Source organism: Electrona antarctica (genome assembly GCF_951216825.1).
Source record: "Electrona antarctica genome assembly, chromosome: 8".
Lineage (NCBI taxonomy): Eukaryota > Metazoa > Chordata > Actinopteri > Myctophiformes > Myctophidae > Electrona > Electrona antarctica.
Window position 1 is genome coordinate 28,237,255 of NC_136789.1, and position 15,649 is coordinate 28,252,903.

The 15,649-nt window shown below is 42.8% G+C and overlaps 1 protein-coding gene across 2 annotated transcripts in view; it reads right to left on the reverse strand.

The window, feature by feature from the left end:
* Window positions 1-898: 898 nt before the first annotated feature.
* Window positions 899-15,649, reverse strand: part of dbn1 (drebrin 1) — a 130,820-nt gene continuing 116,069 nt past the window's right edge. For both annotated transcript variants that reach the window (XM_079507348.1, XM_079507347.1), the window contains exons 11-15: window positions 8,798-8,992; window positions 8,060-8,270; window positions 5,817-6,072; window positions 3,442-3,544; window positions 899-3,005 (exon numbers count right to left, since the gene is read on the reverse strand). In XM_079507348.1, coding sequence (XP_079363474.1) covers window positions 2,953-3,005; window positions 3,442-3,544; window positions 5,817-6,072; window positions 8,060-8,270; window positions 8,798-8,992 — 818 coding nt within the window. In that variant the 3' untranslated portion in view covers window positions 899-2,952. The remainder of the gene's footprint in view (window positions 3,006-3,441; window positions 3,545-5,816; window positions 6,073-8,059; window positions 8,271-8,797; window positions 8,993-15,649) is intronic.

Here is a 15,649-nt window from a genome sequence, read left to right on the forward strand (position 1 = left end):
TCGCTAGAAATAGACTATCATATATGAGTGACTTTATTTTTGGGCCACAACGCTTATATGAAACGTTTTCAAGATGACCCCATGTTATTCTCCATAGAGAAATTATTTCCGTGAACCAGGCAGAACCAGGGGATGACCAAGTGACGTCAGGACTTTGGCGCTCTGTTTCCAGTAAGCCAACATGCACAAAAGCACAAACTGACTCCGTTTGTCAAAAAAAAACGCTTGATTTACAAAAAAGTGACATTTCAAGAGTTGAGAAAAAGCTAAAATAACTTATTTTAATGTGTTTTTTTGCAGTGAGGTTGAGACACTCGGTGGGAAAACAGAATGAAGAGGTAGGAAAAGGAGGAAATGAAGGTAGGAAGTGAGAAGGAGGCTACATGGCAATAATAGGAACAATACATAATGAATCAACGTTATGATATTAATCATAATAATGTTATAGGGGGTAATCTAGCAGTACTGACTACGGTGCAAAAGGCTGCAGTATTGTCACAGTTAAAATCCTGAGTCCTCATTTAATCCATTTAGGCCTGACCTCAAAATTTAAAAAAAAATCTTCTAAATCCTCCAGTTTTCTGAAATAAATATTTTCACGATTTTTCAAAAATAGCAGACCTACAAGCTCGTAGCGCGCCACTCGGTGGCGCGCTATGAGCTTGTAGATCTGCTATTTTTCAATAGCTAAATTATAACATAATGTTTAAAACACCAAAAGGGGTTCCCACCCAAAATGGGTTAACCACTTTAGGCCTGACGTCGAAATAAAAAAAACGTTCCCTCTGAAAGAATATATATCTATTCAAAGATTTGTGCCGCATTTTTCACGATTTTTCAAAAATAGCAGACCTACAAGCTCATAGCGCGCCACTCGGTGGCGCGCTATGAGCTTGTAGATCTGCTATTTTTCAATAGCTAAAGTATAACAGAATGCTTGAAACACCAAAAGGGGTTCCCGCCCAAAATGGGTTAACCACTTTTTAAGCCCTATACTTTGTCGTAAGACAAATAAGTGATGTGACACGTACGTTGCGAGCTTGTAGATTGGCTATATTATTTTTTAAATGAAACGGAAGCAAACATGAACAAAGTATCTCATGAAACAGAAATGCTGCACACTGCTCTTGAGCATTAGCATTAGATTGTATTAAAATTGACAGACCTTTTGGTCACTCTGGTCACTCTTTTATTGATGAAGGTCCAGAGTACTGTTTCCCAGAGTAAATATCACCTTTTTGTTTCCATTTTTAATTATTATCAAAAGGGGCGGCAGTGGAACGGCCGGATGGGAACCGCCAGGGCCCCGAGTTCGACCCCTGTGGTTCTCCCCCAGAGTTGGCGTCGAAGTGTCCTTGAGCAAGACGTTGCAACCCCAAATTGCTCTCGATGTGCAGGTTGGTGCCTTGCATGGTTTCCCCCGCCATCGGTGTGTGTGTGTGTGTGTGTGTGTGTGTGTGTGTGTGTGTGTGTGTGTGTGTGTGAGTGAATGGTTAAATATAATGCAATGCACAATCTATGTAAAGCGCTTTGGATAAAAGCACTAAACAATTATATAAACAATATTGTGCTAATTTTAAAAAGTATTGTGTAATTGTAAGTCATGTAGCCTATATTCTATATTTCATATAGACATTCAACCAATTTTTTTTAAATAATTTCATAAATACAATTAAAACAATTAAACAATTAAAACAATCCACATAATTATGTAACGTTAAAGCGGAAGTGAAAATAACCGAGCTTGTAAATCTGCTGTTTTCACTTGTTGGGGTCCCGGACCCCAGGAGACATCAAACTTCTCTTTTGGGTCACGGGCTAAAAGGTTTGGGGACCACTTCGGGGCCTCGATACCCAGGCGTTCATTTTCGTCGGCGCAAAACATTAAAGCCTGGAGGAGGAGTCAACCCTTCCGGGTGGGCGTCGCTCCAAATTATGTGACATAGTGCTGCACTGGGGGGGAGAGAGGAGGGGCCGGGGGTGACTGACAGATCGGTGGGATCCAATCAGGGCGTGCGCAAATCTCTGCCGCGACCCGCCCCCTCTAGACCAGAAACCTAACACATTAGCTCAGGTTTGGGGACTGTAGTGGCATTTGTAGTGGCATTGTAACCACTTTGGCTCTTACAGGGACCACTGGTCCAGAGTCACCAAGTCTGATGCTGCTGAGCAAGAGCAGATTGTAGGATTCTATCATGAAATACTTTATTCATGTTTGCTTCAGTTGTCACTATATCCACCGTACGTACACCTGCATCCCAACGAATGGATGTGCCAACATTTCCTTTAGCACGAAAATATAAACAAAAATCTAAAAAAAAAAAATATGACAAAACAAATAATTCTGGAGAGAAATCTAAAATGTGCCCAAAATAGGGGATGCCGGGTTTTAATGTGATTGAAAGATATAGACTCAGGATTTGTAGTACTGTGGTTGACTATATGAGAATACAGCCGTGTGCTACTTCGCTGTGTTATGGTACATCAACACCCCACTCTCAGCTATTACTGTATATCTGCATAGCAAAACAAAAACAAAAAACAAGTCAAATAAATTAAAAAAAATCAAACACAGAGAGAGAGAGAGAGAGAGCTAGAGAGAGAGAGAGAGAGAGAGAGAGCTAGAGAGAGAGAGAGAGGAGATAAATCTCAAAAAAGAAAAAAATATCACAAGCTCTTTTACGAGCCGTTAGCGTATTTAACAATAACTCAAATCTCCTTCTGTGGCTAACATATTTTTTTAATCTCCTCTAGAATATTGTACAGAAGTTGTTTCGATGCAAGACTCATTATTACTTTTTTTTATTGTCTTTTTTTTGTAATTTTGTTTTTTTGTCTTTTTAGAAAAACGATGCGCAGCAGTTGTGTCTACTTCCTGCTTCTCTTGGTCCGGAGGGGGGGGGGGGGATGGCGGGATGATGGCGACGTGTGATTGGATGAATGGTCGTCTAATTAATCATCTTCGTCTTCGACCGGGTCTGTGTCCCAGCACGTTATGTCAATCTCTGGAAATGCACACACACAGTTTACGGGTTACAATTTAGGCAGACACTTTTTGTAACCCATTTTTTCACCCCTGTGCCAATTATCTAATGTGATCCTGGGCTCTCTACACACCCTCCGCCAACCTAGTCCCCATATATGGGGGACATGGGGAGAGCAACGGACTTGAACTCATGCTTCCTTCCTGCCTGAGTGTCCAAGTTGCTCCTTTACACGTGACAGGGGGGAGTTTCCCTGGTTGGACGTAGTGCGTGGAAGGTCCAACCAGTTCCTTTCCCCTCCATCAGGCGCCCCGGCTGGCCAGGGGGAGGCAGTTTTGTTTAGAGACCAGGATTACTGCATGTTTTCTTAGATTTTGACGATATACTATTGTATCATGATGGATTTGTTAAATATATATATAATATAATTTCATATTGAAAATGGATTTGCTCTGACCTGGTGGCTTGTTGTAAAACACGGGCGTGTGTTTGGCTGAGCACTCCTCCGATTGGCCAAACTCCTCTTCCTGTGATTGGCTGAAATAGCCTTCACTACCAGCCTGCATAGACACAGACAGGGACCACATCAGCTGCTGTAATGTGATTGGCCAGTAGATGGCACTTGTGTTCACTTGTTTCAACTAAAAGCAACATTAACAGTAACATTGTCCTGATTATGTGGAAAGTAAGTGCATATAATACTAGTACTAGGGCTAGTACTGGACTTAAGTACAATTGTGTGGTACTTTTTATTTTTAAAATGTTCAATACTCATGTACTCTTAAATATTTACTTATATATTACTTATATTTTGATGCCAATGCCTAGTGTATATACTTTTACTCAAGTAAACCTTTGAATACAGGCCTTTTACTTGTAACAGAGTATTTCTATGTTGTCGTAATACTACTTTTATTTACAGTGGTTCTCAACCAGTGGTCTGGGGACCACCAGTGGTCCTTGAGGGGGTTCCTACTGCTCCCCAGCTAAATGATGGAGAGTTGGTAACGAAATGGACCCTTACCCTTAAGGGGTCCATTTGTTATTTTTGATCAACATGTGCCCGTTGTCTCTGGCACCACAACATTTTCAGCATGGAATTGTGGATGAAATCTCATCCAACGACAACAAAATATTCAAAGTCTTGTGTCTAAGAGGCTAAATCTCACCAGTGGCTCAAATGGCTCAAGTGGCTCGTAGCGCACCACCGAGTGGCGCGCTACGAGCTTGTAGGTCTGCTATTTTTGAAAAATCGTGAAAATGCGGCACAAATCTTTGAATATATATTCTTTCAGAAGACTTTTTTTTATTTATTTCGATGTCAGGCCTAAATGGGTTAAGGGACATATTGGGTAGATTTGTTTCAGGGGTGGGTTAATCGTTTACCCGCCAGGAACATAGGAATTTTAAAACGTAGAATCTTGTAGCCTGCCACAAACGGAAAAGCCGTTTTAACAGCGATGTATTCATTAATGCATGTTTTAATACGATCGTATCGAAATCTACCGTCTGTTAGCTTTGTTATGCTTCTGACACAATGGGCGCGGCCATTTTGAAAATGCGCGCGCATCCACTAACATTGCCGGCTCTGTTTTCAGACGGCTTTATCTCACAGAAGCGACATTGCAGAGGACGCTTTGTCCCAGACAAGCGTTTTCAACGGCCTGTAGCAGGCGCTGTGATACTCGCGGTCCACTTTTTCCACCACCGACCGAGAGAACGAGCACCAGCTTCGTCAACACACACGGAATGGTTTCATAGTAAAATGCGATTACGGATATTTGGCTCTTCAAAGTAAGTGTCACGCGTGATTAAACCATGGCAATACGCAATCGAGGGATTAATTAATGGCGGCAGGCTAAGAGTTAAACAGTGGGGCATTTTAGTTTTTGGTATGAAAAAAAAGAAGAAAAAAAACGGGTGAGAAATGTTTGTTGTTTGTATGTTTTTAGGGGATGACATTTTTGTTTTGTGGTATGAAGACGGGGGTGTCAAAAAAATGTTTTTTCAGGGGATGACATTTAAAAAAAAAGGATATGAGTTGAGGGCCCTGAGGTCCTGAGTTTACTCATATCCTTGTTTTTTTTAAATGTCATCCCCTAAGTTGCTCTGTAGAAAACCACTGATTTAAAGGAGAATTCCATGCTAGAAGGCTTTCTTACCTTTATTTGTAGTTGTTACATCCCCACCAAAGAGGTCCAGGTGTTATTTTGTGCAAAAGTGCATTATTGGCTATTTCCCCTAATATAAGCCCTCAATGGGGGTTGGGTTTTTGTGCTAATTCGCTTATTTCCATCAAAATAAGTAGTAAAGTGTGCCGCTTGGGATACTATTTACATTATGAAGAGAGGATATATAAAAAATAAAATAAAAATTGAGCGATGGAAATAAGCGAATTAGCAACACCCCAATGCCCCATTCAATTCAATGCAATTCAATTTAATTAATTGAGGGCTTCTTATGGTAGTGGAAATAGCCAATAATGCGCTTTTGCACAAAATAACACCTGGACCTCTTTGGTGGGGACGTAACAACTACAAATAAAGGTAAGAAAGCCTTCTAGCATGGAATTCTCCTTTAACCCATTTTGGGCGGGAACCCCTTTTGGTGTTAGCATTATGTTATGCTTTAGCTATTGAAAAATAGCAGCTATGAGCTTGTAGATCTGCTATTTTTGAAAAATCGAAGAACGACTGACATAGAAACATAGCTTTTTCAGATAACTGTCAGGATTTAGAAGACATTTTTAGAATTGTTCCCAGGTCAAAATGGGTCAAGTAAAAGATGAATAAACACAATAAATACAATATATAAATAAATGCGGGTTGTTACCTGAGTGCCCTCCTTCAGCAGCGCCTCCCCGTTGGTGATCAGCCGCTGTGCGTTGTGATCCGGCTCCGCCCCCTGCCCCTCCGCCACGGCGTGCTGCAGTGCCTGCTGGTAGCTGAGGGTCATGAGGTCGGCCCCGCCCGCCACCGCCACCAGGCTGGAGGGCTCGTCGTCAGCGCCGGCGCCGCCCGAACCCGAACACGTGGAGCCGCCGTCCGCCATGTCGTCGAAACTCAGCAGAGGCATCGGTCTGGGACCGCTGTACGACAAACACACACACATGTCACACATTGGTGTGGGACCGCTATACGACAACACACACACACACACACACACGTCACACATTGGTCTGGGACCGCTATACGACAACACACACACACACGTCACACATTGGTCTGGGACCGCTATACGACAACACACACACACGTCACACATTGGTCTGGGACCGCTATACGACAACACACACACACATTGGTCTGGGACCGCTATACGACAACACACACGTCACACATCGGTCTGGGACCGCTATACGACAACACACACACGTCACACAGACCACTTCACAACTAGGCCTGTGGCCATTATTACGTCATCGCCTAAACGCAATTCACCCTTTGTCAGCCTTCTGATTGGTCCCTGACCAGTGGCGTATCCAGGAATGACGTTTTGGGCATACAAGATGTGTTAATTGTCGTCTCCCCGCGCACAATCGTAGCACTAAAGCACTGCCAGACGAGTAGGATACAAAGCGTGAATTCCAAGGCTGAAAGGCACGCATTTACATTCCAATGGGTGATTGAGGGTCGCACTCTACCGCAACGGCCAATCAGCTGTCCACTAATAGTTCTCAGGTCTTGTTTTTGTCCTCTTTTTTTAAGTGGTGCAACCACTTCCTTAAGTGAGTATGTGTGTGTGTGTGTGTGGGTGGGTGGCTGGCTGGCTGGCTGGCTGGGTGCGTCTGAGCACGAAAACAGCATGGTTGTTTTTCACCACCTGTGCGCAACCTAACACACACACAAACACACACGCACATATGAACTGTATATATGGTGATTTTGGGTGTGCCAGTATAGTACAGTGACAGTACAGTACAGTACAGTAGAGGGACCCCCACACGGTAACTCTGTCATTTCTCAACTGTTTCGGACGCGGGGCGGCCACGCCAGAAATGGATTTGGACAGGCGGACGCCTGCCCTCGCCTTATTGTAGATACGCCTCCGTCCCTGACTGACTAACCAGCAGGCTTGTTCTGCCTTGTTCCGCCTTGTTTATGTTGAATTTGCTAAAACATCTTTTTTGGAAAAAAACTAAAAGCAAACATGATATGCCCTGTAGTCACCATGCTGCACCCGGGATGTTCCTTTATTACTGACACCAAGTTTAAATAAGAATTGAACGCACAGAATATCAATATGAGGCAACTGAAAAACATGTTATTTCAATGGTAGTGGATGGAGAGAGAGGATTTTTGTCTAACCACGAAACCGCAACCAATGGGTGCGAAGAGGGGAACAATCACAGGCGGGACTTGACAAAAGGTGAATTATCTGAGATAACCGCAATTATTCTGCACAATCAAGTTTTAAGTTTTTATATAAAATAAAATAAAACTATAAATGTATTAAATGTCATGGGCGGAGCAGAGTGCGGCAACTTTGTAAGCTAAGGCCAACCCCCTCACATGACCTAATAAAAGCGACGTGATTGGTTCATACAAATCACACCCGTGTGAGGTGAGGGGTGCTCTTATCATCGTAGATCATCATGCTTCATCTCACTGGCCAATCAGAATGCCTGTTGCCACACATTTACAGTCATATCTGGCGGATATTTGACCTATAGCTTCTCCGTTCATTATCGATGACAAATATGAGACGTGTGGGGACAAGACGTACATTTTCTCTTCATTGTCACTGGCATTTAACCCATTTTGGGCGGGAACCCCTTTTGGTGTTAGCATTATGTTATGCTTTAGCTATTGAAAAATAGCAGATCTACAAGCTCGTAGCGCGCCACCGAGTGGCGAGCTACGAGCTTGTAGGTCTGCTATTTTTGAAAAATCGAAGAACCACTGACATAGAAACATAGCTTTTTCAGAAAACTGTCAGGATGTAGAAAACATTTTTAGAATCTGATCTCAGGTCAAAATGGGTTTGTGTTGCGGACAAAAGCTGTATATAGGAGGGGCTCAAAACCTGGAACACAGACGTGAAGTTTTTTTACGAATGAGGATCAAAACGGCCACCTGACAGAAGCGGGTTTGGCGTTGGGGCTGTCACTCATCCCATCCGCCAATGGGGAGGAGGGGGAGGTCTGGGAGCTGTCCCATATGTCCACCAGGCTGTCCGTCCCCGACTCCCACACGTTGAACTTGGCGGCGTCGCGCGCCTGCGGCGCCACGCTCTGCACGGGCCTGGGGGGCGTGGTCTCCTGGGGATCCGCCTTCGACCCTGAACCTGCAGACGAGAGGCGAGAAGACCAACAGAGCTTTTAGATGGGCGACTTCAGGGTACCCTGAAGAAGGCAGTTGTACTGCCGAAACGTTGGTTTTTACTCTTGCATCCTAATAAATAATCGGCTCTTTGGCTATCAGTGTGTGCAGCCACTCTTTTGACTTATTCAGTAAGTGGGTGTCATGATAAAAATCACACCCGTGTGAACTGAGTGGTGTAAGGTATTATATAGCCTGATCAGCTCTGATCTGACGTAATGTCTGACGTAATGAAATCACACCCGGGTGAACTGGGTGACCGTAGCAACCATGCTCATTTTTTGAGCACAGACAGACTAACAAAGCCAGTCGTAGGAGTGGTTTACACCACTCAAAAAATAAGAACATTATAATGGTGTGTAGAACAGAAAATCTAAAAACGTTGCCACGGACAAGACCGAGTCTTTGCCACGGACACATTTGTCAGTGTACCGACATGTTGGTGACACCCCCCCCCACCCCCATGGCCCCTCCCATTCTGTGCTTCCTCACCCCACTCATTGGTGCTGTCGTCCTCGTGGTCTTTCCTCTGTTCCTCTGTGATGGGCGTGGTGACTATCTTAGGGATGTCCTCGTGGTCTTTCCTCTGTTCCTCTGTGATGGGCGTGGTGACTATCTTAGGGATGGGCGACGCGGGAGCCACTCTGCCGTCTAGGCTCGCTTCGGTGGTGTCATCATCATCGCCATCTAGTGGTTCACAGGAGCATAGCAATACATAATACTGCCGCCGTACACACACAGCAGGATGTTCAGGTTGAGGAACGGAACAAAAATGGTCATCAAAGCTCATCTCCTCTTTTACCAAAACCTTTGTTGGTACCGATGTGGATATGGTGGCTTTTGGCATTTATGTATACTTACTTTTTGACAAAAGAAAACCTGTAAAGTTGTATATAAGTCGTATACGATGGCTTATAGAGCGGCGCAGTCCTGCCCCCTTATCCCCTTGGGCCACGGAAGTATTTTTTTTTAGATTTAAAAAAAAACTACCATGGCCTGAACAGCATGGGTTAGTTACAATTTACTACCATGGCCTGAACAGCATGGGTTAGTTACAATTTACTATCATGGCCTGAACAGCATGGGTTAGTTACTATTTACTATCATGGCCTGAACAGCATGGGTTAGTTACTAGTTACTACCATGGCCTGAACAGCATGGGTTAGTTACTAGTTACTACCATGGCCTGAACAGCATGGGTTAGTTACTAGTTACTACCATGGCCTGAACAGCATGGGTTAGTTACTAGTTACTACCATGGCCTGAACAGCATGGGTTAGTTACTAGTTACTACCATGGCCTGAACAGCATGGGTTAGTTACTAGTTACTACCATGGCCTGAACAGCATGGGTTAGTTACTAGTTACTACCATGGCCTGAACAGCATGGGTTAGTTACTAGTTACTACCATGGCCTGAACAGCATGGGTTAGTTACTAGTTACTACCATGGCCTGAACAGCATGGGTTAGTTACTAGTTACTACCATGGCCTGAACAGCATGGGTTAGTTACTAGTGACTACCATGGCCTGAACAGCATGGGTTAGTTACTAGTGACTACCATGGCCTGAACAGCATGGGTTAGTTACTAGTGACTACCATGGCCTGAACAGCATGGGTTAGTTACTAGTGACTACCATGGCCTGAACAGCATGGGTTAGTTACTAGTTACTACCATGGCCTGAACATTATGGGTTAGTTAATTACTAGTGACTACCATGGCCTGAACAGCATGGGTTAGTTACTAGTTACTACCATGGCCTGAACAGTATGGGTTAGTTAATTACTAGTGACTACCATGGCCTGAACAGCATGGGTTAGTTACTAGTTACTACCATGGCCTGAACAGCATGGGTTAGTTACTAGTTACTACCATGGCCTGAACAGTATGGGTTAGTTAATTACTAGTTACTACCATGGCCTGAACAGCATGGGTTAGTTACTAGTTACTACCATGGCCTGAACAGTATGGGTTAGTTAATTACTAGTTACTACCATGGCCTGAACAGCATGGGTTAGTTACTAGTTACTACCATGGCCTGAACAGCATGGGTTAGTTACTAGTTACTACCATGGCCTGAACAGTATGGGTTAGTTAATTACTAGTGACTACCATGGCCTCAACAGTATGGGTTAGTTACTAGTTACTACCATGGCCTGAACAGTATGGGTTAGTTAATTACTAGTGACTACCATGGCCTGAACAGCATGGGTTAGTTACTAGTTACTACCATGGCCTGAACAGCATGGGTTAGTTACTAGTTACTACCATGGCCTGAACAGTATGGGTTAGTTAATTACTAGTGACTACCATGGCCTCAACAGTATGGGTTAGTTACTAGTTACTACCATGGCCTGAACAGCATGGGTTAGTTACTAGTGACTACCATGGCCTCAACAGTATGGGTTAGTTACTAGTTACTACCATGGCCTGAACAGCATGGGTTAGTTATTAGTGACTACCATGGCCTCAACAGTATGGGTTAGTTACTAGTTACTACCATGGCCTCAACAGTATGGGTTAGTTACTAGTGACTACCATGGCCTGAACAGCATGGGTTAGTTACTAGTTACTACCATGGCCTGAACAGCATGGCTTCATTAACATACATTAAATGGTTAGTTTGCAAACTATTGTCTAGCGAGTGACGTACACACATCATGACAATGTGACATTTCTACCGTACAAAGATAAACAGTATAACTCGCTTGGCATATTTTAAACGTCTTAGAGGTCATAGCTAGGCTTTAAATGGTATAATGTCAGCAAACATTATACATTATCGCTGCTTTACAATATATTCGTGGTGTGACAGAAGATTGTCTTCATTCTTTTAAATCTCAGTTCTGCTGTTCATCAAGTGGCTCTGTGGCTTTGCAAGGCAGAAATCAATGTTTATGAACACCAAATACTAATGAGAAAGACTATAATTAAGAGATGCACAATATAATTGGTAAATGCCATATCGGTATCGAACCAATCTCAAAATAAGTAGTACTTTGTACTCACAGAGCAGCCAGTCTGTGTGTTTGTTTCGTTTTTGAACCCATTCTGGGCGGGAACCCCTTTTGGTGTTTTAACTAAGCATTATGTTATACTTTAGCTATTGAAAAATAGCAGATCTACAAGCTCGTAGCGCGCCACCGAGTGGCGCGCTATGAGCTTGTAGGTCTGCTATTTTTGAAAAATTGTGAAAATATTTATTTCAGAAAACTGGAGGATTTAGAAGAACTTTTTTAAATTTTGAGGTCAGGCCTAAATGGGTTAATTCTGCAATGAGTTCAATATTCATAATGTGATATAGATCATTCCAATATTGTGCATCTCTAACTAGGCTAAAATAAAGCACAAAGCATGGATATCTGAATATATCACGTACGAATGACTGTGGAGTCACAGATGTTGAAAATGATGTTGAAATGTTGGACTGACTCGTACTGACGCACGAATGACATCATGCTGTATGCTGTTGGCAGCGCTTTAGGGGGCCAATCAGTATTGATCAGCGATCAGCAGAGTGCAGAGAGGTCCATTTGGTTCCAGTAGAGTGCAGCGGCGTTGAGCCAGTAAGTAACATGCAGTGTAAAAGTGGCTTTTAAAGTAAGTAAGCCTCACCGAGCCATGTGGCCCATAGGGCAGGAGGCCTACTGTATTTCCTGTTTCTGCAGCGTGAGGTAGCATATGGACTAAAGATGACAATTTGCTTCTGGCCCATTTTTACATGGATGTGAACTGACGTGTTGATAAATGTGCACGGTCCGTGGTGAAATGAATCAATAAAATAGATGTACAAGTACATCCCCTGGACATGACGCTAGTAGGCTATGTCACAGGGACTTACCCCAATCCAACTTGGACATGACACTAGTAGGCTATGTCACAGGGACTTACCCCAATCCAACCTGGACATGATGCTAGTAGGCTATGTCACAGGGACTTACCCCAATCCAACCCTTGATGCAGAATGCCAAGCAGAGAGAGACACTTGGCCTGCATGGGTCCCATTTCTAGAGTCGTTGGCATGACCCGGCCGAGGGCTCGAACCCCAACCTCCCAATCTCAGTGCGGACAGTCTCTAGTCTAACCACAAGGCCACTGAGCTGGTACAAAAAAATAAAGTGGCTTTTGATTGGGGACAGATGGAGATGTGAGACTTTGTTACAGAAGGACAGAGTTTCGCTTGGGCTGAAATCCTGTTTGGACTGGAAGGTTCAGGCTGATACAGGACCAGGCTGATACAGCACCAGGCTGTGGGTCAGCCAACTTAAGCTCAGATGGGAAAGTACTTTAAAGGACCACTTCACCACTTTTCAACCTATCTTCATATAATAGTGTCTGTGTCTCATAGGAGGGCTGTGGGCAGTTGAGAAACCCGTCGACCAGTGACATCATCATCGTATACATACAAGTTGCAATGCGAAAATGGAAGCCATCGTTCTCACGATAATGAAAATCTAAACATTTTTGTAAAAAAAAACATTGTTTAAAGAAATCTGATTAACGATGATGTCACTGGTGGACGGGTTTCTGAATTGCCCACAGCCCTCCTATGAGACACAGACTGAGTAGAAAAAAATTGTGCCATTTTATCATGTTTATTAGTGAGGACCAATTATATGAAGAAAGGTTGAAAAGTGTTGAAGTGGTCCTTTAACTTGTAAATTGTGAAAGCTACAATTGAATTAATTACATGTAATGTCTCAAGAACTGGGTTTGAACTGGGAGATGGATGTGATTTTTGTCTGCGCTCATTTCTTTGTTTCAACACTTTTCACAATCACAATTTCACTTCTTCTTTTCCTGAGCTGTTCCTGAGTTTATTTAAGAGCTGGAGAGATTGGGAAAGACCCCTGTTACTGCACTAGACACTCCTCTATCCTTATAGGAGACATTGGCTTAAAGGCCTGTACTTCATGGTCTAAATTGTCAAATTAAGTTTCAAATTAGGTTCATTTGGACAGTTTTTGTATTTATGTTCTGTTTTGTATGTTGTTTCTATGGACCATGAGTCTGCAATGAAGCCACCCATTCATTCATTTAATTCAGAGGACAAAGGGTTGAAGGGGGTTTGTTTTTTCACTGTTAAAAGGAACCAGACTGAGCCGGTTTTCCATCCACTGACTCTGCAAAATGATCCGCCACCAGAAACCAGCCAAACAGAAATGGGACATTCGTGAAAACACTTCCCGGGGAGGGACACACGTGAAATGGTCCATTTTGCAATAATGAGCACTTAGGGGGAGACTCACACGGTCGCAACAGATTGATGTATGCTTGTTGTATGAGATGTATAGCTGATGCAAGCTCGCAATGCATTTCCAATGGGAGTCACATGGTTTGACACAACATTTGTGTTGTATGAGGGGGAGGGGGGCAGTCGAAACACAGCCGAAAGCCATACAACAGCTTGTAGTCCAAAATGTTGTATCAAACCATGTGACTTCCATTGGAAATGCATTGGGGTGGCCATGACACTTACAACATTCATACAACAAGCATGCATCAATGTTTTAAAGGTGTGAGAACACCAACTTTTACTTTTTAACAGAGTATTTCTACATTGTGGTGGTATTGCCAGTGGTGGAAAGTAACTAAGTATTTTTACTTAAGTACTGTACATGAGTACAATTTTGAGGTATTTGTGCTTTACTTGAGTATTTCCAATTTCCAGTACTTTTACTTGGATACTCCACTACATCTCAGAGCCAAAATGTGTACTTTTACTCCACTACAATTATTTGAAAACTTTAGTTACTAGTTACTTTGGAGATTTAAAAACATACATTAACCACGTCAACCCTATACATTTCGGCCATTTGAAAATATGCGTCGCAACGCGACGCATTGTGAGCTTGTAGATCTGCTATTTTCAATAGATTTTGAACTTGTGAAATGGCACATTCTGCACAATGAGTACTTTTACTTTTAGTACTATAAGTACATTTTGATGCCGATACTTTTGTACTTTTACTTGTAACGAAGTAGTTCTAAATTGCACTTTTACAAAACAATTTACTTTTTCCACCACTGGGTATTGCCAACTTTTACTTGAGTAAAAAGTACTTCTGCCACACTGAGAACAGAGCATGCAAGACACTTCACGGCACTACTCCACACAAAGGTCAAGGGTCAATGAGGTCGGCCAGATGATGAGGTCACAGAACACAAAACCCCACGGCTGGGGGGGACGGACGTGTGCATCAACACGGGCCAGGTTACTACGGTAACACTACAGGCGGCCATAACAAAACACACTCACAGGTTGGTTGAGAAGAGAAGGAGCAGGAACAGCAGCCACAGCAGCGTGTGTGTGTGTGCGTGTGCGTGTGTGTATGTGTGTGTGTGTGTGTGTGTGTCATCGGGAGAATTTAAGATGGGAGAGAAAGAGTGAGATTTCATCAATCAGGGGTGCAACACGAGCTAATAGATCCTTTTTTCGATTTTCAAATAGATCCGCTCTACAACGGTTCTGGAACGGTTCGCTCAGAGTTTAAATAAACACTGATGGGTTTACAGTGTGGATTTGTGGTCCCATATGAGATAAAACATCGTATCAAATATTGGGTCCGTCCGACCGTGGCCTAATTATGCATTTTAAACTGGGGGGTCAACCTTCAATTAAAAAAGGTTGAGAATCAACGTAGAACACCTGCGTTGAATAGCCAAGTTAAAGTCAGAGGTCCATCGATCGTCCCTGAGAAAACAGAACATTATTTCACAGCTTAACACAATCGAGAACAGAAACAACTAAACCACTTAATGGCCACCATAGTTATTAAGGTCATACAGTGTAACGTTCATTTCAGTAAGTCCTTTTGGCAACAGCGTTTGTTTATACAAAAGGAACGCTCAAAAGGGAATGCCGCTGGGTCTGAGTAAATAGATCATTTGGAATGTACACAGAAACTGTATTAATTACCTGTAAAATACATCGATGTAGGTATGTGTGTATATCTTATCCTTTGTGTCTGAGCTGAGTTGTCTGTTTGTTTTGTCTTTGTCATAAAAATCTAAAAATCAATACAAATAGCATTGGAGAAAAAAAAAAGGAAACTGTAAAATACATAAATTACTTTCTGGTACATTTCCGATGCCTAGATGTCAATTTGGCGTGAGTGTCAGGGGACAGACAGTCGCGAAAAAAAATTGTGTTTAATAGTGTCTTTGTTTAATTAAAAAAGTTACACTGTATGACTTTAACTAAACACAATCCACTTAAAAACTATTAAAACAAAAAAACTGTACAATGAGTCAACACAGCTACGAAGACAACATCTAAAAAAACAACACTAAAAATGAACTATGTGGTCAACAAACAAACAATTAAGTCACACAAATGGAGAG